We start from the raw sequence: 27,665 nt of genomic DNA on the forward strand, positions 1-27,665 counted from the left end.
CGGCCGCTTCCTTCCCACTCCTAGCCCTTTCCTGTCCCATCGTCACCGTAAGACCTATCTGTGTCGGTGAGACGTAAAACAACTAGCAAAAGAACGCGCATAATTATAATTTCACACCATACTCTCAAAAACTGGATCAAAAATCTCGTCCAATGCGAAAGAATCTCAACAAATTTTTATCTAACAAGCACTATAGGGACCGTGCGTATAGCGAGTGTTGCCATCTGGTGGCTTTATCTGAAGTAACTGGTAGGAGCGGTAGGAGCATTTTTCACCATCGAGTTATTGAATAGTGTTTTTTTTATTGTATTAGCTGTAAGTCTTTGACTGTTCACATTGCTTACTGAGGTAGCCTACATTTTGATTAGGTTCTTTCGGCATATTCTCTAAGCATGAACGATACTCATAGTACCGCACCACTAAACGCAGTAAATGTCACGTGAACTGTTCCGTGTACGGTTGTAATGAAACCTACTAAAACAGCCCACCAGGAACTAATTTTTTTCCTTTTCCAGCCGCAGCTGCCCATAAATCAGAAGGAAAGCGTGGATAACATATTTAAAACGTTCAACACTCGGTGGAAAACTGTGGGTTCCTGCCAGTAATTCCAGAATCTGCATCCGACACTTTACTGATGGAACACCTACCAGAGACCCTGATAGCCCTGGATATAAACATACTTTGCATATGTTACCAGGAAGAACTAATGAGGACGAAATACAGAGGAATCTGACAGTCAGGTACAAGAGGGGGAAAGGGAGACAAAGTGAAATGCAAGAAAACATGATTTCTGTTCCTGAATCACAATCTTCCCTAACTGTTTGTAGTATAGGTATTCAGACTGATAATTTACCATTTTCATATGACCAGGGAAATGTAAATGTACTATTTTGTAACTTATATTTGCCCAGTGATAATTCAAAATGTAATTCAGAAACTCTGACGATTTTACACACGAAAATGTTAGACAAACAAACCACGTACGGAAGCGCCGCGACGTAGCAGAAAAAAATAGTTGTAAGGTACTAAAGTATGTATACATATTACTCTCTTCGAGTAAAATATTTCGTACTTTTTCTTAATATACCGCAGATTTTACACTTTATTTGCGTAAAAACAATTATTATCTTCCATTTGGGACAAATAATACCGTGACATTTCGTGGATCGGATTCGTTCACGTAAGCAAAGGATCTAAATTAAGATTTATAAAATTCTTATCCTGATGTTAATATTATATGGGGTTCGATTAACATTTGTCTCTCTCAAACATAAACCAGATACTTCTTTTGAAAGTTTTTCTTCCACCTGATTTATGTGATGGCTATCATTAAGCTCTCTTCCTTTCCTCAAAGTAGAATTCCTAAAATACTGAGAACTCCACATAATTTTTTGAAAACCCACAAGAATAACAGCATTCGACATAGCTGATTAATTCAAATTATATGTATTCACAACATATTTCAATACGTAAACAACGACAGCTGATGTTATTCTGGTGTTTCTCCTACCGATGAATAATCGTCTCTTCCGCTAGGGGCGCTGCGGTCGAAAATTTGTTGTTGCGCACGGTCCCTATTACATAGGTCCCTTCGCCCACAACGATAACGGTGTTGTGTTTTGAATTTGCTGTACCACGCAACTGAATGTGTAATGCCAACCTCTGCCTTCTAAATTAACCCTCTAAAAGAGAATTTTTGTTTTCATTAGTTGGCGAAGATCGATTGGCCCATCTCAGAACTGCTTCGGACGCTCCCTATGAAGTGTTACCCCCCTGATCAGTCCGGTGGTATTTGAAGGTGCTCAAATACGTCAGCCTCGTGTCGGTAGATATACTGGTACGTTAAAGAATACCTCCGGGACAAAATTCGGGCATCTCGTCGTCTCCCAAAAACCGTGAAAGTGGTTAGTGGGCGGTTAAATCAATAACGTTATTATTTGTGAAGGTGCGGGCTGAATTTGGCTTATTAATACAATGTTTCGTGTATTTGCAGATGCCCAGAAAATGTCGTGTTCCCATGTATCGTAACAACTATAGCATTAAAATGGTTTTGTTACCTCGTTTAGTTTCCCTTCAGAGGAGGAATTAAAACAAAAATGGATTTGTCATTTTAAACGGGATAATTGGAAACGTGGGAAGGATTCAGTAGTATGCATAAAACATGCCACACACGAAAGTTTTTCAACAGGGGATAAAATTTGTAATATTAAGTTAGCGTAATTATACTACCACCTAAACCTAATGAGCTTCTCTCTGATGCATGACCGATTATTTTCCTAAATTTGCCAAAAATATTTGTCATCGAAAAGTGTTAAAAGAAAAGAACCTGAAGGTAGAGTAGGGTAAACAAGAAGATGGATGATATGCCAAATGTAAGCCATTTACTCAAAATTCACCAATACATGAATGTCACTGTATATATTAAGTTACCAAGTGTTGGTAAAAGAAATTACATGTTTTGCAGATGGTAACATATCAAAGTGGTCTCAACTAAATGCATATTTATTAAATTATATAGGAACCACTTCTTGAAGTGTTAGTGTTAAATGTGTACAAATAAATCTATTAAAATGGTTCATAATCTCATAGAGTATCGTGAGGTAAGCAGTGAAAGCACACTCTTTGTCTTGCCTCATATTTTTGAGGGAACAATTCGAACTTTGCACTAATAGGGCCGGGCTGAGTGGCTCAGACGGTTGAGCCACTGGCCTTCTGACCGCAACTTGGCAGGTTCGATCCCGGCTCAGTCCGCTAGTACTTGAAGGTGCTCAAATACGTCAGGCTCGCGTTGGTAGATTTACTGGCACGTAAAATAACTTCTGAGGGACTAAATTCCGGCATCTCGGCGTCTCTGAAAGCCGTAAATGTAGTTAGTGGGACGTAAAGCAAATAACATTATTATTATTATTATTATTATTATTATTATTATTATTATTATTATTATTATTATTATTATTATTATTATTATTATTATTATTATTATTATTTGCACCAAAAGGAAGAAGAGTTAGGCACTACTCAAAAAGTTTCGTTTGGAACTGTGAAAGCAAATTACTTACTGCCAAGAAAGTTTCAAAGTTGATAACTTAGAAAGAAGTTATAGTCAGTACTTAATATTGGTTATAACTACAACGTTACTGCTCTTCAAGTCCTAGAAAGTGAGATGAAAATTACGATTAAGGGTGTTCTAGGGTTGCGGTGGTGATGATGGTATGGAAAAGTGAGGTTTGGCTGTAGCCAATTAGAAATGTCTGATTCAATCAAGACAGGTGTTATTGGGCTCGATATGGACGTAATAAACAACTTAGACTCACTTTTATCATGTTAATTTTTTTTTTTTTTGGTGGTCATTTTGAGATGTCAGGGTTAATATGCTGTACATTTCTGGGTATACACCAACGAGCTAGAAAGAGTCTAACTCGTTGGTATACACTAAGGACAATATCCAGAAGGATAAGCTGTGACAGTGTTTAGGTCTCCTGCAGAGTAATGAAACAGGTGATCCCTATTTTGAAGAACTTCAGAGGTGGTTAGTGGTGCCATCACTTTGTGTTGTATGTGTCTGCAGAACAGCGGTATACGAAGGCTACCTGGATTGTGAAAATTATCAAGAATTTCTGTTCTCTCTATCCTGAGCTGCTTTAGGAAGAGATGACAAACAACAGTTCTGGTTTGAACGCTGTCATTGTGGGCGTGACAATAATGGTGTGATAGATTGTTTATTGTATACATTTTCCAATGTCGTGTTAAATAAGTGCTGAAAGCAGATGAAGAACACGAGTTATATCCGCAGTGAGGATATAAACACTAAGAGGAGGAAGCTTTCATCGCTCTACAATAATTGAGCTTGTGAGTACTGTTCTTAAAGTGTTTTGTTTTTATTCATATAAAATGTGTACTTATAACTTCAGTGAATGCATTTACTGATGTGTGTGTTTCTTAGTACCATTTTACGAAGAGTGTGCATTTATCATAATCTCCGTGTTGGTCTAAATGTAGTGAATATTGGTGAAGCCATTCAAAATCGGACTCGTCCCCTTTTCTCTCGGCCTCCGCTTGACAGATAGATACAACGTTGCCAAGCCTACCTCCGCTTTAACTGTTGATAGCTCTGGTAAAAACACGATCAAAACAAGCACATTATCACATTACTGCGTATGATTACAGATTCTATGTGTCCATTGACTCATATAAATATACTCGCACACTTATATACTACAAAGAAACTAACATTTATCGTCAACTTTCCTAAAATGACACTGACTACACATGATAACTACAAACCAACACAAACGCTGATTTCCAACAATCCCGGCTACTCGACTCGCCATCTATGAACGATCGAGAGTAGCATTGAGGCCTGAGGATTTGAGTCGGTCTTCGGAGTACCAACTGCACGGAATCGTATCATTCAATCGTTGCCTACGAGATATTTACCGTTTACCCCCCGACTAAGAATACACGTCATGTATTTGCAGACATGGTGGCGAAGAGTTCAAAGGAAAGTCAGGTAGTGTATGTTTTTGATTTAAAGTATTGATAATGACATTTCTTCGTGCCGGTTTGAGAATTCATATAATCTTTATGCCGTGGATCTCTTTTGGAGACAAGTTTGGTGAAATAAATATACCTCTGTGCAAGGAGGACTTAGGGACGTTTGAACATACGGCGAAACTAACCAGATTGGAGACTAATACTACAATCAGTTGCTACGTATATTTTTCTTTTGTGTTATCACCGGCATGATTGTATAGTTTGTTTTTCATATTATATAATGTTATAATACTTCAGAACCTATTCGGCTTCTCAGGATTTTGTGTTTATTTCATGAATGTAACGACCCAACGTAAGGTTAATGCCAGTCCGATATTATGTGATTTAGATTGTGATCTAATAAAAATGTTAACGTAATTTATATTTTCCGTTGTTTAGGACAAACCTGTGAAAATTAACAAGTGGGATGGATCTGCTGTTAAGAATGCTCTTGATGATGCAGTTAAAGATGTGAGTATGTCATAGATTTGTTATGTTTACGGATAAAACCATCGGATGGTGGGTGCCAGTTCCATGTGATTGTTAACCATCTTTAGTCACCTTTGATATGCATTTTGGGCTGTTGCCCAGTTGGCATATTATCTATGATTTGTTTATCTAGTCTTAAATTATTTCAGAGAAGTTTGAAATTATTCAAATTCCTAAGTCCTCTTCATATAAACGAATATTTGCCGCAATTTGTCCTGAATTCAAACATCACTTCGATCACGTGCATGTATTCATTTTCACCATTCAGCTGACAGAAGGGATTTTGCTCAGGTGTGTGTATACACATTTAAATATCACTGATGGTAGAGATGATTAGCCAGTGGTCGAAATGCTAGTAGCAAGAGGGTAAAAATTGATACTTCTTGACAAGAATTTTTGGATTGTAAGTAGAAATGAATGAAATCTTACTTGGAATGCGTCTCGGAAGAGAGATGTGTTCATTGTTCTGCCCAGATACCCACCATTCTGCTCCCAGAAGTACATTTACTTTTATAACCTAATGAGGAGCATTACATGCTATTATCATTGCTGAAGGAGCTACTTGGATTCCTATTGGCCAATGTAAAAGGCACATGATCTCATTCCCGTCACTTATGATAATCAGATTCTGTTAACAACCTCGGCACAAACCCACAAGTGAATGTAACATGTTAAGGAAACAATGTACGATACAAACTCCAATAATGGCTCTAACCTGGGGCTTATACCCCCAGACTCCTCCCCCTTTTGCTTGTCCCTACATCACTGGTCTTGTCCAGGTCCTATCCTATCCTAAACATCTGCACGGCAAGAACCAGTCCTGACCAATTGTGTAACAGTAATCACCATCACCACTTATTAGTTTCTCAAGCACCATCCATTAGTCCCTAAGTAGAGAAATTGGCAGCATTGTGGACTGCCTGACAACGTTCTTCCTGAATAGGCTGCGAGAAGTAGACAAACGACAGTTGTTCCGCGTGTGCATCATTGTTGTGAAAGTCTTGTCTCGACGGAGCAAGTATTGATAGCAAGAGTTTTACCATGTGTACAGCCTGCCTTCTGGCTATGATAATTAAGATGTCAATTCTATATGGTCTGACTCCGTCGTTTGCCGTGACAAGATCTGTTGGTTGATATAGATGTCTAATAACGAACCATTTATATTGGTATAAGATCTGTTGGTGGAAAAATTTTCACAGTCAGAATGTTGACCGGGTAGGGGAGGTGGCTGTGTACAATTTTTAATCTTTACTATACATGCCAAAACTAGTATTCTATTCCAAACCTCTCCACCGAGTTCATACGGATTGAGGACATACGATGCTCTTGATGGTGATTTGTCCATGGGTTGGGGACATTAAGCCTTGTGCACACCCCTTGGTGTTATTCAATGTTTGGAGGCTATGTGCAGACACCAGGTTCAACCTCTCCATAACCTGATCGTTATCTCACACCCAAATGCGCAGGGCATCCGTGGGTGTCTAATAGAAAGACCTGCACCAAACAAGCCACACATGTTCTCGGGTACTTGCAACACTACAAGCCATATGCTAAATAACAGCATCTACACTAGATTTGAATGATGTTTAGCTAATAATAATAATAATAATAATAATAATAATAAAAAAATTCAGGTAGCCTTCAGCAGTTAGGTAGATGAGACAAATTGAAAAGAAAAGAGGGCAGAATGTGCTTGCTAATACCACAGGCATTTTGCTAGCGGCTCTTCTGCAGCGCGCTGCAGGCTCCTGCAGCTTGATTTTCTGTTGTTGCTAGCAACTTGCTCGCTTACAGGAATATCAGTCACGATGTCAGCAGTTGATGAGGTGTTCCTTAGTGACACTTGATTAGTTTTGATTGATCTGGCTTATAGTGACACTCCATTGATCTAAATTGACAAGGGAGCATAGTTAACATTGTCAACTGGAACGCTTGTTGAATCTTTGAAGGTAACCACGCTGGGGTTTGTTTAATTATTGCTACTGTTCTTGATTTTGAATCTCAGGCGGTTGAGGTGCTGACCTTCTGACCCCAACTTGGCAGGTTCAATCCTGGCTCAGTCCGGTGGTAGCTGAGTGAGTTGGCCGTGCGGTTAGGGGCGCACAGCTGTGAGCTCGCATCCGGGAGATAGTGGGTTTGAACCCCACTGTCGGCAGCCCTGAAGACGGTTTTCCGTGGTTTCCCATTTTCACACCTTAAGGCCACAGCGGCTCCCTTCCCATTCATAGGCCTTTCCTGTCCCATCGTCCCCATAAGACCTATATCTTGGTGCAACGTAAAGCAAATAGAAGAAAGAAAAAAAGTCCGGTGGTATTTGAAGGTGCTCATATACGTCAGCCTTGTGTCGGTAGATTTACTGGGATGTAAAAGAACTCCTGCAAGACTAAATTCCGGCACCTTGGCATCTCCGAAAACCGTAAAATTACTTAGTGGGACATAAAGTTAATAACATGATTACTGATTTTGAATCCATAAAATTCTGTTCTAGGAAGAAGAATATTCGTAGAATTATTAGTACTGCAGTTAACTTCAGTTTTAACTTCATTTCTGTTTCAGTAATTGTAATAAGGATTCACCTGTTTACAGTTAAGAATCGTAGTGTCTTTATTTTATTTGGTAGTATCCTGCTTGCTTTATTGGAGTGTAATCCTTCATTTCGATATTTCAGCATTTAACTGCGGTTCTTGTTTTTTCTTTTCAAGGAGGGGCCGATGACCTTAGATGTTAGGCCCCTTTAAACAACAAGCATCATCATCTTTTCAAGGATAGTAGGTTAAAATAATATTTCTACAAATTTCTTCTTTTCTTCATGCGGCCTCTAAATATTAGTTCCTAATTAGCGTCGACCTCTAAGATCTTTTGCTACCATGCTACCTTCATTCCCAAGTAGATATACCTGCTCCCTTCACAAAGCTGCAGGTTGTTCTTATTGGGTCTTCTCGGATGTTTTCTCTCTCTTCACCTGATAGTCCTCGAGTGGAGAGTCTGATTCTACCCAGCGCCTCACATTCGAAAAGTATGTGTTCAGCTGATTCCTCTGCTTCATTGCATTTCCTATGTATATTGTCTCTTATTACTCCAATTCTGTGTAGGTGTTTTTTCAGATGTCAGTGTCCTGTCAACAGTCCTACTATCCATCTTATATTTTCTCTGCTAAGTTTCAACAGTTCCTTAGTATGCTTCTTGTTTGGTCCGTTTATCAGTTCCTTTGCAAGCCTGCATCCTGGAGTATTTTTCCACTTCTCCATTTGTTTCTTTTGTACCCATTTTCCTATGTAATGTCGGGCTTGTCCATAGGAAATCCCGCATACAGGTTCAGGGCCTACAAAAATATGTTTCTGCTCCTTTCTTGGTCAGTTTATCTGCCTTTTCATTTTCTTCTATACCAGCATGCCCCGGTACCCATATTATTTTGAGAATGTTGTACTTTGAGAGCTTGAGGAGAAGTGAATGGCAATACCAGACAATTCTGGATATTATCCGGACTGCTTCTAGTGCCATAATGGCTGCTTGGCTGTCCGTAAGAATGAAAATGTTCTTATTCCTATAGTTCATTTTCAGATTTTCTTCAAGACATGTTGTGGTAGCTATCACTTCAGTTTGAAAGACTGTAGTGGGTTTGCCCAGGCTCTTCTGGATTGATCTCTCAGGTCTTCCACCATTGATCCCTACTCCTGTGCCATCCACAGTCTTAGAGCCATCAGTGTAACACAACCACACTATATCTTCTTTTTCAGTATTCCATTTGTTGATATCCCAGTCTTCTTTTATTATCTGGGTCTCAAAACGGTTTTTCAAAGTTGTTCTTTGGTATCATATGATCAGAAGGCATGTGTAGAACCTCCTCTGTTATTACTCTGTTCATTTTACAGTGTCTTAGATTGGGTCTTTGTGCATTCCAGCACTCTGATTGTGCCAATCTATATGAACTCATTCTAGCCCGTCCTTTTATGAAATTGCATAGTGATGGGAGGTCTAGTAAAGTATTCAAGGCTTCTGTCGGCGTAGTTCTCATAGCCCCAGTTATGGCTATGCAGGCTGTAGGCTATCCAATTTACTGCCGACTTTTCCTTGACTTACTTTCTGCCACCAGATAATTGCAGCATAGGCCATTAACGGTCTAATGATCAGTGTATATCCACATTACCATTGATGGTCTTAGGCCCCATGTCTTCCCGACAGCTCTTTTACATGCATACAGAAAGTTCTTGGCCTGGGTTATGTTACTTTTTATGTGTGGATTTCAGGTTAGATTTTTATCTAACACTACACCTAGGTGCAGTGCCTGTTCTTCCATATATATATCTTGCCCAAAGAGCTTCAGTGACATCTTTCCCTCTAATTTCCTCCTTGTAAAAGAGACCAGAGTTATCTTGTTCGGGTTGACTGATAGTTGTTCTTTCCGACACCAGTTCTCCGTAAGGTTAAGTGATCTTTGCATGAGGTCCTGGATAACACTCATCACCTTATCTCGTACCACAATCACTACTTTATCTGCGTATCCTTGTGTATAAAAACCTTGTTCGTTGAGCATAACTATGATTTTGTTCACTGCAAGGTTCCACAGCAGAGGAGAAAGAACTCCTCCCTGAGCACAGCCTCCAGTGTCTCTAACTGTTAGCATTTCTTCAAACAGGGTTGCTTTGATCTTCCTTACGTCTAACACTGATTTAATCCATTTGACGACAGTTTTACTCACTTTGCGCTTTTCCAATGCTTTGATCGTAGTGTCAAAGGATGTATTGCTGAAGGCTCCTTCTATATCTAGAAATGCTGCCAGTGCAATTTCTTTATATTCTATGCTTTCCTCTAGTTTACAAACCAACTGGTGGAGTGCTACTTCAATGGATCTGCCAGGTCTATATGCAAACTAATTTTCATATAGGCCTAACGTTGAGTTCAGTTGCACCATTCTTCTGATATATTTATCCAGAATTTTCTCCATTGCTTTCAGCATGAAGGAGGTTAAATATAATGGTCTGTATGCTTTGGCTTGGGCATAATTTGCCTTTCCAGGCTTAGGTATGATTTTCTACATATTTAGTTTACCTTGTTATTCTTATTTTATCATTAAGATATCTTGTGTAGTTTTTTTTAGTAGGCCCTATCTTGCTTGCTTAATGGTTGTGTAATCCTTGTGTTGGTATGCGGCTTTTCTTGATTTTTTAATTCATAGAAATTTTTATTTTATTTTTGTTGATTTTTCTCCAGTTTATTTCATATTTCTGCAAAGATGATTAAGGATGGCTGAGGAATGCAGGCGAGTGTGAGCATGTAGTAAGGAATATGATGGAAGATATAGAGAGCTTGTGAGTCCGACTTGTTGGCTGAATGGTCAGTGTCCTGCCTTTCAGTTCCGAGGGTCCCGGGTTCGATTCCTGGCCTGGTCGGGGATTTTAATCGCTTCTGATTAATTCTTCTGGCTCGGGGCTGGTGTATTTGTCTATCCCAACACTCTCCTCATCATATTCAGGCAACAGACCACACTACCAACCACCACAGAAACATGCAATAGTGATTACATCCCTCCATATAAGGGTTGGCGTCCGGAAGGGCATCCCGCCGTAAAACAGGGCCAAATCCATATGTGCGATGCATTTTGCACCTGCAACCCCACAGGTGTGGGAAAAAGCGGTAGCGAAAGAAGATATAGAGTGGTTGAGAGAGATAATTAGGATTCTAATGGAGGACAGAGGAAAGTAAAATAGAAGGAAGAGGGTAAGGAGAAGGTGGTAGATTTTAATGTTAGTCCTAAAAACATGCAAGTAGGAATAGTATATAACATAGTTAGGGATATGTGGGATCTGGTTACAACAGTGCAGAAGGAGTTTAAGGAAGTGGAGATTATCAGTGGGATACTGTATAAGAGGGATACTGACAGAGTACTCAGGGAAACTGAGTGTGAGATTTGTAGATGCTAATGGATAGGTAAGAGATAGGGATCTGTGCTCAGGCAGCATTCACTTGAACCGCAGTGGTACGTATAAGTTGTGAGGTTTGTTTAGAAAGGTTATAGGGTGGTACTTTAATCGAAATGGGGTGGACTAGGCAGCGGTGATGGGAATACAGGGAGCTGGAAGTCAAATAAGAATCACAGTAAGTTGTTGTTAAACTGTGGAAGTATTTGTAAGGAAAGGAGTTTGTCCAACCCTTGTCCCGTACTGTACGGGTTTGGGAACGAGGCAAGATGAATCTGCGTGGCGGGTTTTTATGACCAAATGCTTTTCCTGACGTCAACCTCATCAGAGGATTTAATTAGATGAAATGAATGATGTGACATATGATAGGAAGGGAGAGGGTGAAACCCAGTGCATACACACAGCCTACTTCTGTCGAATAGCACCAAGGGGTCTGTTCAAGGCTTAACGTCCCCATCTGATGAATGAATCACCATCAGCAGCATCCTATGCCCTCTTTCCCTCCGAGCGCTGCGGAGAGGTTTGGAATTTAATCTGGGATTTAATTTAGTAAATTAATAGGCAGGTATGGAGTGTTTATTGTAGAGGTAGAATAGGAATGATAGGAGGGGGAGTACTTATATTTTTGAAAGAAGAATTTTATGCTATGGAAAAATTAAGGATGACAAACATTGAATTCCAATTGTTCAGGAATATGAAAACAGGTATGTACCTTTAAAGGTTATACGGAATGTTTAAAATCCACTGTATTATAACAAAGAAATGAAGACATAAAGAAGTGGTGTAGGTTAGAAAGAGTTATGAATTGTTGTGGAAGTAAGGAAAGATTTTGAACAAACTTACCAGGAAACTGTATTTAGCAAAGAACTCGGCTAATGATTATGTTATGGCATGTATAATTGGCAGTCATATGAATTATAGCAAAAAATGCAAGGGTATGTATAGTTACTTTAAATCTTCAAGCCGGTATTAAAATTTGGCCAAGTTTTACCCTACAGTGGTAATAAATTTTCGAAAAATATCACAATTTTACATGCTGTCACAAACATTGAAATAACTTCTAAACCACTTGTCTGATTTTGTTTCAATGAAGTGAATATGCAGTTCATATCATGTAGATGTAGTACCTACGTATACAAAAAGTTGGCACCTTGGAAGTAAAGTAAAGTAAAAAAAAAAAAAACTTAAAAATCCAGTTGGTTGTGGGATTTTTTGAAGCATGAAATTTCAAGATTAGTTCAAATCTATCCAGTGTTATGATCTGGGGGGAAATTGAGGTTTCAAGAAAGGGATCCCTACTAAAATACGATTTCAGCATTGGCTTCCAAACTATAGCCATAAACTTAAACAAGCTGAGAACTACATAGATTTCTTCCCTTGTCACTTCTTTCCACTGTCTCATTTGGGACCTTTTATTCAAGAGACTGCATTCCTGAATTTTTTTTTTTTTCTGCATGTCTGTTGGTCTCTCTAACAATAACATCCACTAACACTTCATCAAAAGTCAATAAAAAAAAAGATCTCAAAACACTCGTAGTTATACTAGTTGAACAACACTTAGCCGTTAAAGGATTTTTTGTTGGAAGAAAGTTTGAATCAACAGGTGCCCATGACCACTCAGGTGAGCATTCACTGATATTACTACCATTATTTACATCACACATAATTTTCTGCTGTGCATAATCATCACTAATGCTTTCATTATCATTTGAATAATTCTCATCACTTCTTTCAGCTAATATGCGTTTGGGAGCGACTGCAGATAAATACAGACCATGGAGGACGCTTTCATGTTGTTTACACTGATTGACGTTGATGAAACAATTTTTTTTTTACGCCAACACAATGCTGTACGGTAGAAGATGCTCCCCTGCATAGAAAGATACCCTGTGTTGCGAACCTTGCTAAAAGTTCACGTTGGCAACCAACAGATGGCACGCAGATGTACATCTAAAACATCTCTATCCTAGTCCATACATGTATACATCAATCCGTTCCTGGCGTACATTTCATACCGTACACGTCGAACTGGCTTGAGCAGTTAATGCAGAAACTGATTCCAGGAGTAATTAATTGGAAGTATTTAGGCATCAATATAGAAAGAAAGGTGGATATAAGGATAATGTTGACATAGAAGTAGTGTCTAATTCTTGCAACATACTGAAATTTACGTATGGTAACAAATGTACAGGGTTATTACAAATGATATGAGCGATTCCAAAGCTGTACAATAACTTTATTATTTGACATATTGTCACAAGGCTTTGCACACACATAGAAAAATACAAAAAGATTTTTTTGACATTTACAAATGTTTGATATGTGCCCCTTTAGTGATTCTGCAGACTTCAAGCCTATAATCAAGTTTGTTCCACATTTGGCGCAGCATGTTCCTCTCAATGGATTCAAAAGCACGGTTGATGCAAGCTCGCTGTTCTGGCAGGTTTGTTGGGAGAGGAGGTGTAAACACTGAGTCTTTCATGTAACCCCACACAAATAAATCGCATGATCATCAGCTCTATCACGACCGATCCATCAGTTTGGCAATATCCTTTTTAAGAATTGACGAACATCACCATGGAAGTGGGGTGGAGCACCATCCTGTTGGAAGATGAAGTCTGCACTGTCCTCCAGCTGCGGATGAACCAATTTTCCCGCATGTCCAGATACATGTGTCCTGTAATGGATTTTTCGCAGAAAAAAAAGGGGGCCGTACACTTCAAACTGTGAAACTGCACACACAAACTTTCGGTGAATTTCAAATGGGCTGCACGATAGTGTGAGGATTCTCTACACCCCAGATTTGCAGATTGTATGGTCACTGCACCATTAACAAAAAATATCGCTTCATCACGGAAGACAAGTTTCATACTAAACTCGTCCTCTTCCATACACTGTTGCAACCGTGCCGAAAATTCAAGGCGTTGGACTTTATCATCGGGAGTCTGGGCTTGTAGCAATTGTAAGCGGTAAGGCTTCTGCTTTAGTCGTTTCCGTAAGATTTTTCCAAACGGTCGGCTGTGGTATGTTCAGCTCTCTGCTTGCTCTCTCTGTCGACTTTTGTGGGCTGCGCTTGAAACTTGCCTGCACGCGATCAACTGTTTCTTCAGTCACTGCAGGCCAACCCGTTGATTTCCCCTTACGGAGGCATCCTGAAGCTTTAAACTGCACATACCATGGCCGAATGGAGTTAGCAGGTGGTGGATCTTTGTGGTACTTCATCCTGAAGTATCATTCCACTGATATGACAGACTGATGTGAGTGCATTTCAAGCACAACAAACGCTTTCTTGACTCCTGTCGCCATCTTGTCTCACTGCTCACTGCTGCTACACTCTCGTGGCAGAAATCTGAAGTGCGACTTCAGCAGACCAAAACTGAGTTTTTCTATATGACTTGAGTTTCGTGACCATATGTCGGTTCATGGAGCTACAGTGAATTTATGAAATCACTTCAATCATTTGTAATAACCCTGTATTTTCAAAAAGATTCCAAAGTTGAAAACTAGAAAAGCAGTTGAAATTGATAAGATTTCTGATGGTACCATGCTAAAGGTAATGGGTTGCGATATAATGTAATACCATATTTGATGTAATTTTATGATTACTGTTTGCTCAAAGGTTGTGTATCAAATGAGTGGAGAGTTCCTGTAGTAACCACTGTGTACAAAGGAAAGTGTGATAAACCTAAAATGGATAATTACTGGCCAGACAACTTGGCATATGTTGCATAAAATTACCTGGCTTTACGCTTCACCATGTACTTGTTCAGTCTACTTTCTCCTTCCGGGATCCTGCAGATTTGTACCCAATAACAACGTCCCCTAATTTGCCACAAAATTTAAGATATAGTTCTGAAGATGCTGAAAGACTTTTTCTTAATGAATAAGCAACACTAGTACATTGATCTGCTCTGCATCACACCTCGCAGAAGCACGTCAAACTCGTTCTTGGACTGACACTGCACATTGTTCCGATCAAGTAAGTGGACGTGGTGCATTTTGAATCACACACGCATCTTGAGGCCTATATTTATCATGGAAAGACATCTTTCTGAACCAAACATGTATCGCAGTATGATGCAAAGCGTCATTAAGGGCATGGACCTGCATCAAAGTGAATTTTGTCCATGGATGGACTTCGTTTTGAAATGATGCTCCTCATATTTATTAATTCACTCATGCTCATTGAACATACCCTAAATTATATCCAAAACAATTTAAAATATTTATCATGTCAGAAGCAAGAAACATTACATTAATACATACATTAAAAACTTTGAAAAAAAAAAAAGAAAAACACAAACTATATAGTATGGTTACAGGATTATGCTGTAGAATACCAACAATCATTGTTCGACTGTTAATCATTGCATCTATACCTCCATGGCCTTTCTGACCGTCTACCTATTAGCTTGAGTTCTTTCCATACGTTTCATTGCAATTATAAGTCATAAACCATACATGCAACTTGCATACTATAAATGTTATTTTAATGATTGAGATGTATAAACAATTTATGATTGTGAGATTAATTGCATTGTGTTTCCTGTTTTTTGAGTTTAGTATATTACTGCAACTATTGCATACACACACCTTTTTCAGACAATTATTTATCATCACTGGATTTTTTGATAGAACATTTTATGCTCAACAATTCTTCCACAAATACTTGGGGTCTATCATGAAAAGTTTAGACAGCATAAACCAAAAATGCACTTGGGTGGCTATATTTTTCTTCGAACAGCTTCACTAAAATTACCACTGCTCCACTTCCTTTGGTCATGGTTTTATGTTTCATACACCTAAACCTTCCTTGATAAATTCTTTATATTGGTGAAAACTGCATCAAAATACATTAGGTGGCTCTTGAGATTAGCTCGCACAGACATTGTTGGTTTCATAAGTATGGATTTCAATTTAACCTGTGTTTTGGGTCCTAATTACTTATTCTTTTAATAGTCAGTTTCATCAACCACTGTTAAAAATTTGCCAATGGAACGGTAGTTAACACCTTGTCAAGATTTTAGCGTGATGTTAGCGTTAATGATCAAGTCAGCAGTTTGTAGAATGAACATTATTTCGCTCTTTTGACGAGTGCCGATCATAATATTGTTCATTTGTCATCTTTCTCCTGTTCACTTTTTGCCCAGAATAAGAGGTTCCATCTGAAACTGAACTTACTTGGTGATAGGGAGATATAGCACATTAGAATACACACAGAATAAAAATAATCGTAATGGAAGGTGAGGAGAAAAATCTTCAGGGCAGTAATTTTACTTCATTGGAGAAAAAGGTTGTCAATTCACTTTCGAAAATATGTGGGAGCGTTATAGAATGTAAAAAGACATGGTACATTCCTAAAGGGAAAAGAAAAGGTGTGCAGTGAGTTAGTGAATTAATTCGATAGTCATTTGAATTTGACCACGCAGTCAGCAAAACAAATAAAATACATGTATGAAAACCTAAAAAGCGAGGGAAAAAATTTGATGGACAAGGTGAAGCGGTCCAAGACGGGGGTTGGGTCATTTGTTCCAGCAGTTAAGTCGATAACTGCGAAGATTATTGCATTAATTGGCAACAAAGTTATGGTTCTTCGTTATGATGTCGACTGTGATGCAGAATATCACGGCAAGCCAACATTATTTATCATGATACATTAGAAATTAGGCTTATATGAAATTATGCTTTAGTTTTAAAACATTCTTGTTATTGTGTGAGATATCTCTTCTGTTTGACCAATGGGAGATTTTTAAGCTGAATTTTGTAAACTGGACAGATCATTAATAACTACAGTAGCACAATCATATTAGAAATTAGGTCTACCATATTACACTTGGTGTAAACTACATGTGATTATGATCTCCCTTTCAATTTATATTTCAAAATACAAAATTTAATGTTTGTTACATGTTAACAAGTTAATTTCCATTAATTTCATTTAGTATATGTACTTATCACTGTTATAATTCACAACATTGAATCATTTTAGATTGTGATCTTTTTTTTTCTGTACGTCGCACTGACAGATAGGTCTTATAGCGACGATGGGACAGGGAAGGGCTAGGAGTGGGAAGGAAGCGGCCATTGCCTTAATTAAGGTACAGCCCCAGCATTTGACTGGTGTGAAAATGGGAAACCATGGAAAACCATTTTCAGGGCTGCCGACAGTGGGGTTCGAACCTACTATCTCCCGAATACTGGATACTGGCCGCACTTAAGTGACTGCAGCTATCGAGCTCGGTAGATTGTGATCAAAATATGGTTACGTGTAAGAGAGGTCATAGAGCCCTAACTTCGCCACTGAACACGGCCTAATAAACAAATAAATAATATCTTCCATAATGATCCGAATGACTCCATTATATAATATATCACTGTAATCAGCAGTTGCTGCGTTGGAGATAGAGGTGAATTTCTTCCTGTAGGGTACTCTAACCTCTTTTATCCCTTCAGTACCTTTCTCATGACAGATGTTGAAAACCTGTATACCTATCACTCCGAAAACTGCTTTCGTGTGAGGTGAAGCATATCATTACTTTTGTGTAAAACTTTTTGTCTCTCAGCATTGTGATAATAGCCTAATAAACAAAACAACTGAGCACAAAACACAAAATCTATTCCAGCCATTTTTATTTTAACAAGACATTCAGCAGCTTAATGGGAGGAGAGTGCTATGTTAAATTAACGGAGAGTTTAACTTCATGTTAGCGTTGGTTGATGTGTAAACCATTCTGTTAACAATTCCGTAAAAACAGTTTCACCTGACGTTAAATCCTTAACGGAATTTGATGAAACTGATGAACTGTTTTTAAAATAAAGTAGTAATTTTACTTAATATGCTCATTTATTGTATTTATCTATGACAATGAAAAGTGGCAGTACTAATAACTAAATCGGTTGGTGAAGAAAGGAACAGTCCGTTTTAGGTCATTATTGGTTTTTAAATTTTGATATATCAAACTGGCCAAGGCGTGGTTTGTTAGTGTAGCTGAAAACAGAGTTAAATTATATCAACCTGTGAATGGAACGCATTGTGATTTACTGTAAGTAAAAGTTTGTGGCTGAGTAGTAAATATTCTCATAAACAAACTAATAGTGTACTTACATATTTTCGGGTAGAAATGTGCACCATAAGTTTTACAGTGTAGCATTACTTATATTAGATTTGAAATAGTACAAATCTCATGTAGAATACTTTGCAGAAGATAGATTAGTTCACTGTGACAACCAAGGACCCACCTACCATCCCCCAGAGTTACATTTTCTTTTGTAACCTAATTTAATTTAGCCATTATTCATTGCTCTAGCATGTTGTAGCATTTCCATAGGCTGAGATATAATCGGATTTGACATTTCCACCAGTCAAGTGAAATGCATTCAGTCACCAAGCCACGCACAATAAAAATACAACTAAATGCAATCTGTAACAAAACAATGTACATTGCAGAAAAAAATTATTCGTTTGTCATTAGCTGCACGTAACGAACGGCTGTGTCAGTGTCAGCTTTTCCCCACTGTCCATCACAATGCGTTATCGCCTTATAGAATGCTAGAGGTCTAACAGCTACTTCACTGCCATAACCTGGGCGCCTACGCCTTCAGACCCCCCTTTCCTTGGTCATAGTCCAATAGTTCTGACACTAACTGGACCTATCCTATCCAGACCAATGGTTTTGTTACTAGCTGGACCTAACCAATCCAGATCAGTGGCTTTTTGCCACTCTTCAATATAGACTGTGCTGCGATTGCTGTACAGAAGGCTATAGGCCTAACAACCACTTTGTTGTCCTAACCTGGGGGTTTACGCCCCAAGACCTCCTTTGCTTCATCGTAGTCCAAACCAGTTTGCAAGTTCATAAGTTGCGCCACCACACCTAACAATATACCACTAGTTCTTAAGGTTAAGAGTTGGCAGCCTGGTGCACTGCATGATCATATCCATCATGAGAAGTCTGCGTGAAAGAAACAAATGACCTGCAATCATGCCTAGACGTCTGCACTGAAAAACTGCTGCAGGAACTGAATTTTTGCCGATATTTCTAGAGATGTGTTTCGCAGTATTTCATCGAAAACTGTTGACCATCTTGACAGAGGAAGGTATTTGACGTGAACAAGCTAAGGAAAACGCAAGGGATGTACTTTCACAGAAATTTTTTTCCCTTCCACTGAAAAGTGAGGAAAATGTGACTTAATTCCTTTCTCCACACACTGATACAGTTTCATTTTTACCAGTCGGTGTATTAGTACAGTATAAAGTTACTACACAAAATATTGCTATTCAAAATTAAATTGATGTACTGAAGGAGAGGATTAATCAACTGTTATGAGATTTATTATTGTACATTTAATATATTATAGGGCTGTTTACCCCATCAGAATATCCATTGTAGTGCGTTTAACTATTACCTTAGAAATGCCAACCTAAAAGTTTTTCTGTGGCCCTAATTTATTTCTAAGCTGTGAAGGCATTGTACCAAAAGTAGAAAAACCTCTTTCCACACCTGCTGATGATACATTGGTGTTGGCAGTGCTAAAGGTGATTTTCCGTGGTTTCCCATTTTCACATCAGGAAAATCGTATCTTGTGTGTATCTTAATTAAGACCACAGCGCTTCCTTCACAGATCAAGCCCTGTCGTGTCTCATCGTTCCCGTAAGACCCATCTGTGTTGGTGCAACATAAAACAAGTAGCATAATGGGTACAAGGGTGGTGATTAGTGGGTTATCTGTCAGTTAATGCTGCAAGTGATGCTGACGATTGTCAAACACATGTTTGTATCCTCTTGTAGGTAAGTTAGTACACCAGTTATAGGCGTGGTGTAGGTTCAGCCTTGTTTTTATCTGTGTCAAAAGATGAATACAGTGTCAGTATTGTTCCTGTGCTTGTATCGAACAGTGGGGGGGTGTTATAAATGTTTGTTAAATGATAATTATGCCGTTCTATTTTAGGTTATAGATCAGGATGCAGTAAAGTTTTCAACCTTGGAATTCTGCTAAGTCTGCTCACAAACTTCCAAAAGTAGCCTACACTTGTTGATAGTATTTTAAATTTAGTTTTTTAATTTAAAGTAATTTAAATTAAACAAGTTCCTTTAAGAGTGTTTTCCGGTTTTACGATGACCAGTATTGCTGTAACATAACATGGACCAACTGAAAATTCATTGACAGCTTCTTGGCTATTTTCCCATGGTGGTATATGGTGAAGTGGCAGCAAGGGAAGTGGGAGCTTGTTGTGACATTGGATAATGAGGCACAACCACTTTCTTATGGGCAAGGACCGTTACTTCTCATTGACAGGAACATCTGGTAGGCAGATAAATATTGCACTAGCGTATAGAAATAAGGAAGTGGCCTGCTCTTCACCTTGCTACCTTGCAATCTCAAAAACGAATTTGCTCCGGACTTAAATAAAATTTGTACTGTAAGTCAAACTCTTGTGACACCAAATTCAGCAGATTAAACAGTGCCACTCTAGACTTTTGGTTAAAACGGAACCTATTCTAATATATTATTTGTAGGAATTCAAGCATAAGCTCACCAGACAAAAAAATTCGTCACCCTAGTGCACATGCACAGATGGATTGTTAAGGCTGTACAGATGATGCTGCAAACGAGTCCCATGCTCAACCGCACGCGCACTGCCTCTACGTGAGCATAAAGCAGTAGGGATCGGTGAGACATTGATGTTATTATTTATAAGTTTCATATTCTGTATTGTCTATTACACAGAGACATTGATGTTTCAAGCGGACAGTGTACATCAGTACATCAACGTGGGTAGGTGTAAGGATGTGGCAGAGTGGTAAAAAAAGGCAATCGTGTTTGACTGTGCCCATCATCATACGGTGTGTGAAGTTGCTGGATTTGTTGGTGTTTTGCAGCGGACTGTTCGTGTGTACGAGCAGTGGTGTACTACACGTGGCCACGAAACACGTCAGAATTGTGGTTGGAAAATAATCCTGACCGGGAGGGATTGGAGACGTGTTTCACGGCTTGTGAATCAAAAGCACTTCCAAACCCGATAGGAATTTCTGCAATCAGTGAATGAAGGTCCATCCCAAACTGTTAGCGAGAGAACATTGCAATGGGAACTGCATGCAATGAACATTTAGAGTTGGTCATCTCGCAAGAAGCCATTGCTCACAAAGGCACAATGGGCAGGAAATCATCGAATGTGGACAGTAGCTAACTGGCGAAACGTAATGTGGTCTAACGAATCACGTTTTTGCCTGTATTCCAACGGCATACATTGTCCAGTGTACTGAAGGCCAAATGAAGCATTTCATCCTGGATGTATGTAAGGTCAGGTTCTAGCCGAGATTGGTCTGTGATGTTTTGGGAATGTTTTTCATATCATGGATTGCGCCTGCTCACTGAGGTGGCCACTAACATGAACCGGCATGTTTATTTAAACAACATTCTGGATGATCAGGTGTGCTTTTCAGTCAACATCTGCATGATGAGTATGCTATGGATACACCAATTTTTCAAGATTACAACAGCAAAGTTGGGCTGGACACATAAGTGTCCAGTTTTATGAACACCCCCATCCTATTAAATCTCGATTGGCGTGCAAAATCATATGACTTGAACCCCCATTGAAACTCTGTGCGACATGTTGGAACAGCGGGTAAATCGTCAACATCAATATCTCCACAATTTGGTGGAATTGCACGATTGAATCCTCAGTGAGTGGCTTAACCTTAATGCGATGTACCTGCACAACCTTGTGGACGAACTTCATAACCAACTCCAGATGGTTCTCAAGTCCGGAGGCAGAGTTACACAGTATTAAATGATGCTTGTAATGATTTATCCAGGGGTGACTAATTTTTTGTCCAGTGAGCTTATTTTGAGGTAGAATATTTGAAGGTGCTCAAATATGTCAGCCTTGTGTCAATAGATTTACTGGCATGTTAAAAGAACTTTTGCAGATCAAAATTCCAGCACGTAGTCTCCAAAACCATAAAATTAGTTAGTGGGACGTAAAACCAATAGAAAAATTGCCTTCTTGATGATGAGAAAGTTTATTCATTCAGTATTTAAGCATTGAAAGTATAGTATTGTTTGGTTAAATACAAGAACAGCTGACAATAGGATGTGGTATGATTAGTCACAGAACCCTACACTAGTATAATGCAATGATGGTGTCTGTAAATCTCAGTGATGACACTAGCCCTTTTACTCATTCTGAAAGAAAAAAAAATACAATGCTGTCATAAATTAAATATTTCATCTTTTTCAGATTGTGCTATTTCATTCCCAACTAGTGTGAAAAATGACTTTCACCATCATATTCACTGTGTTCACAAAATCTTGGTCAGATAATAGTCCCTTGAGAGGTGGAGTGATTAAACAATTAAGAGCCAACAATATTTTATATTAAAGTCCCTTTTTCTTCTTTTAACTAGGCAAAGTTTGCTGCACAGCTTGTACTTCAGTAGGTACTCCTGTGCTGAATATGCTGTGTTTACCTATCTAGAGCCATTTAATGGAACCCATGAGGATATCTTGCGCATTTCATGATTGTTCACGGGAATTCTGAGGGCATAGTAACTCTCGTTCTTGAACGTTTGCAAGAATTTGACGGTTTGTTTATAAACATAGCTTCATCTTAGTCATTCTCACGGATTGTGATTCGTATTTTCTGATACAGGATAATGCAAGTGAACTTGACGAACCAGTTACTGACCTCGGTGATTAGTACACAATGTAAGTTAAAGATGCCTTTGCTGGCAGGACGTAGTGTTTACAGTGCACTATGTCTTCTGGTATGGGCTAGAGCAATATTGTTGCTTTCATTGATCTGTCTCAGCTTTATCCTTGGCTTTGACAAGATGAAAGTGACTGAGGTATGAGTGATGCTAGTAATGCCATTCCTTATGCAGCCAGTCCCTGCTATGAATGGTGTGAAAATGTTGCTCATAGGGTCAGTTGGTGCATGCATTTCAGTGGGCTTGGCAGGCTGATATGTAATAGCGACTTCTGGCTTGGTGAGGAAAGCAACGGGAAACTACCTCACTCCTCATTTCCCTAGTACACCTCTTCAGTGATGCCTAGGCCATTTATGACAGCTCATGGCGGAGCTGTTGAGGATCCAGCCAGCCTTCGGGCTGAGGACTAAACATACATACATACATACATAAGTTAGTTGTGAGTGATGATAGGGGAAGTAGTAATGCTCCTTGGTGTCCTTGGAGCTAAAGCAAATGTGATGATTAAAAAAATATCACACAATGAAAAAAGGATGAAGATTAACTCAGGTGTGGTTGCAAATAGCTTACATGTAATATAATTAGTAGGGCTCGGATGTTTAAGACCTAAAAATAGCCCAAATAAGCAAGCAAATATGACCTCAAAACGTGACGAAATGTGATGTAAAAATTACAAAATATGGCCCGAAAATGATTCATCTAAATATGGCCATATTAAAATAAGTTATAAATCGAAACGTCAATTCCTTTGATACATATTTGTTAACTAAATTCTTTATTCTTACTTTCATATTAAATTTCTGAATATACATGTTTAGCAGTTATTCAGTTGATTCACTTATGAAACATTCGTGAACACTTACCTATAAAGTACTAAGATCGCTGAGATTTTAGATCACGCAACATTTTAAAAGTCAAAATATGTTTATACCCTTCATTGGTGGTTTGAAATACAAAGAGAACTAGAAATCTATTTTTTAACAACATTTTGAAATGTTTAATACCAGATTACATTAATATTGCTCGAACGCGTTTAAGTTTAAATTGAGCACCACGAAACGAATTAAGTAGATGTCTTTCGATACATTATGGTAAGACGACTCGGCATACAGTGCAAATTCTTATAAGTTTTTCATTTTTCTCCGCGGGTGGTATTGAAGTGTATGACAAGATTCATCTTCAAAGCATCAGGCGCAAAAGATCTCTGATTATCACTTAACACATTCTTTAAGAAGGGAAGCTCCTTTCCACGTCACAAGATGTTTTTGGTGCATATTTAAATAATATTAAATCACTGCTGTCCAGTATGCACTCATCTTGAAATGTACTGGTATATTCTCCTCTAAGAACACACAGCGAAAACCATCACTTCGATTAAGCAAATTTTAAAGTTTCCATATTACACTGACGATTACTTTGCACAGCTACAGTTGTCGCCAAACCGCCGAAATATGATGTTTTTACGAAAATAGCTCAAAATATAACCTTATGACAAAAAATAGCCAAAATATGCATTATTATGACAAATAAAAATCACTTAATTGTGACTATAATCACCTGATTTGCACCAAAATCCAATCAGGCAAGAAAATAGAGACAAAGAAAAAATATACTTTTCCTAAACATCCGAGCCCTAATAATTAGATTTTGTGTAATGTTGTACGAGGGTAATCCCAAAAATAAGGTCTCCTATTTTTTTAGAAATACAGAACTCTGTTTGTGTGGCTGTTGGTCATAATATTGTGAAGAATGCTTCCCGCGCTTGCATATAAACCTGCGCACACCACACTGAGGCACTCAGTCTTGGCTTGGCAGCCGTTGAGAATGGAGCTCCCGTTGGATGTTACCGCCATGTGCAAAGTGCGCGTAGTTATTAGGTTTTTGAATGCAAAAGGTACTGAACCGATTGAAATCCATCGCCAATTGTCGGAAGTGTATGGTGAGTCGTGCATGGATGTGAAAAATGTTCGTAAGTGGTGTTGAGGGTTTGCAGCCGGTCGGACTGGAATTCATGACGAATGAACAAAAGAGTGGGAGACTGTCAATTTCCATCGAGACAGTTGTGAAGGTTGAGCAAATCATGCGTGAAGATCGGCGGATCACCCTGCATGATTTCTGCGCTTTGGTTCCTGAGGTTTCCCGTAGCGCCGCTCACATCTTCCTAAACAGCATGACGGCGATCTGTTATGACATGGGCGTACAAAAACTGTCACAGCCTCTACAAAAATGCATTGACCAAAATGGTGATTATGTAGAAAGATAGCTAAATGTTCAAGCTGTAAAATGATGTAAACCATTGTAGAAATAAACAGGTCTATGTATTTATAAAAAGTAGGAGACTTTATTTTTGGGATTACCTTTGTATGTTCACTTCTACAGCTGTCCGTTAAATAAGAGTTGAGTAGATAACATTAGATAGGGATAGTGGAGTTTAAAGGGTTCAATACAAATACTGAACATATATCAGAGGCATACAGCTATCAGACTTTGCATGCACTAAGCACAGGAGGTTGTTGATGTAAAAACCATGAACCTACTACGCTGGTGTAGCAGGGTGAGATGTGATACTCTCAGGTGGTGGATAGGGGAATCTTAACTGGCTTACTGGCGGACTTCAGCGAAATAAAATAGCTCTCGCGGACCAAATACACAACCCCCTGTGGGTGGGGGGACGCACACAAAGAATACACCCACGGTATCCCCTGCCTGTCGTAAGAGGCGACTAAAAGGAGTGACCAAGGAATGATCAAATTAGGACCATGAGACTGCTTGTAATTAGTACCATCATGTGCTGAACACCATGGGTCGCCTTTACTTGCGAGTAGTACCACTATGTTAGGTATACAATAGTTGTGCGATTAATAGCAACAGTGTGTGTATCAGGATGGGTTTTACAGTACCCGTGATTAGTACCACTACATGCGGAACGCCACGGGTTTACGTTGCCTGTAATTAGTACCATTATGTGAGAAATGCCACTGGTCTGGGCGTTGCCTGTGATTAGTACCACTATATGAGCGACACCTTGGGTCTGCGTTGCCTATGATTAGTACCCACTATGTGAAGAACACCATGGGATAGTAAGAGTCCCTGTGATTAGTACCTATGTGAGGAACACCATAGGTTTGCATTGTGTGTAAGTGGTGCTGCAATGTGAGAAACACCATAGTTCTGCGTTACATGTGCGTATTACATTACCTGCGAGTAGTACCATAATCTGGAATGCCGCGAGTCTATGCTACTTTTGTTTAGTACCGCAACATGACAAATACCATGGTTCTACTTTACTAGTGATAAGTACCAATATGAAGGGCCGATGATCTGGGTTTTGGGCCCCTTTAGACAACAAGCGTCATTGATTCAGGTCAGTTTCTGGGAATGTGGGGCATTGCAGGTTGGATCCACTGAGGGTTTTGAATTCATATTCACCCATTTATTCTTCGTCACCACGTTTTGAATTCTGGTCAGTGGATGATTTTGAACTTTAAAAATGTCATTACATTTCGTACCATTAGGAGCCGATGACCTAGATCTTGGGCCTGTTTAAACAACAATCATCCATGTTTTAAAAACATGAAAGGTCAAGAATGAATTCCACATCCTAACACATTGCCACCCTCAATCCTGATTTCTCTGGATCTACTGTGTTTCTTCTCAGGCTGGAGTGATCCTGTGTTCTCATGTTTGCCCTTTCCTTTGCTCCCTCTACTCACATTGACCTGTCATTGAATTCTTTGTGTGTTCCTATCCTCCTTCATAGGTTCCTCTTTTTGATATTTTGTCAATGGATTGAACAGTCTCACTGGTATAACTCTACTAATTTTCTGCCTAGGTTTTGACTAAAAAATTCAATTATGTGGAGAATTTTGCCCTTATGGATGGTCGGCTCGTCATGTGTGGCATTGCTGTTGGAGTTGCCATGTTTGCATTACTGTGGGATTACTTGTACCCATTTCCACAGTCAAGGTAAGTTATGGCCTTGTTGGTTTCTATACATATCAAGATTTTTTGTTTCTCCCAGGATTCTGTTACGCGCATTAAAATGGAAATGTCCATTGTTTGATTTATGGTCATTTCTCACATTCTCAAAATGAAAGATGCATAGATATTTATGCAAGTTATAAAAATTAGAGGACTGATAAATCCAAATTCTGTTTTATAGGAAGGAATAGGCCTACTGATTATATTATATTGTAAAAAGTTAGCATTTTAATAACATTTTACTGGAAAATGGTAAAGTTTTGTATACATGTTTGTAAAATCTCATTTTCCTAATGACAGAGTTGATTAGCAGGTCATAGTAGATAGAAATAATATTGTTTAATCTATTTGCAATTATGATTGGACTTTATTAAAAACTTAATATTCAGAATACTGTATTTTGTAAATTAAAATATTAATATAACATGAAGTTTTAAAATTGTGTGTCAGGGACCAAATTGTTTGTCACTTATATCTCTTGTTCAGAATATTGTAGTTTGGTGCTTAGTGCCTTTCGTTTACGTATAAACCAAGGGTGCAAATTACAGAATATTTAGAGCCTCACCAAAAAAAGAAACTACAGGCCCCTGTTTCTTACCTCATTGACAGCTTAGAGCAAGGCGGGCATGATTTCTTGAGAAACCCGTTTTGAAGGGTTAATTTGTTTTCAAGCTAATGAAATTTCTCGAATCACATGTCTTGCACCTGTCTAGGCCTAAAATGTTTCTCACCTTTTGTTAGGCCTAACTGCGTTGCAGGTGGAGTACTCTCGTCTGGTGTCGCCTGGATGCATTCCATCTATTTATTGACGATTTGTGTACTCTGCTTGTTGGAAACACTAACATGAGAAATGTTACATGGCACATCTACATTTGATACACTGCTACCTTCAGTGTTTACTTTTTGTTTGGAAATATTTAGTCTTCGCAAGAAGGACAAAATATTTATTTGATTTGATGTACCACTGGTTACTGAAACAAATTTGTTATACATAATTTTATTAAACAAAGATCACAAATGAGTGATGGCCG

At 38.7% G+C, this 27,665-nt stretch overlaps 1 protein-coding gene across 1 annotated transcript in view; it reads left to right on the top strand.

Moving 5' to 3' along the window:
- The first annotated feature begins 4,426 nt into the window (after positions 1-4,426).
- Spase25 (Signal peptidase complex subunit Spase25) overlaps positions 4,427-27,665 on the top strand; it is a 43,628-nt gene continuing 20,389 nt past the window's right edge. Inside the window, exons 1-3 of the mRNA XM_067151361.2 lie at positions 4,427-4,510; positions 4,933-5,004; positions 26,486-26,619. Of these exons, the coding sequence (XP_067007462.1) occupies positions 4,481-4,510; positions 4,933-5,004; positions 26,486-26,619 (236 nt within the window). The 5' untranslated portion in view covers positions 4,427-4,480. The remainder of the gene's footprint in view (positions 4,511-4,932; positions 5,005-26,485; positions 26,620-27,665) is intronic.

Source organism: Anabrus simplex, chromosome 7 (assembly GCF_040414725.1).
Source record: "Anabrus simplex isolate iqAnaSimp1 chromosome 7, ASM4041472v1, whole genome shotgun sequence".
Classification (NCBI taxonomy): domain Eukaryota; kingdom Metazoa; phylum Arthropoda; class Insecta; order Orthoptera; family Tettigoniidae; genus Anabrus; species Anabrus simplex.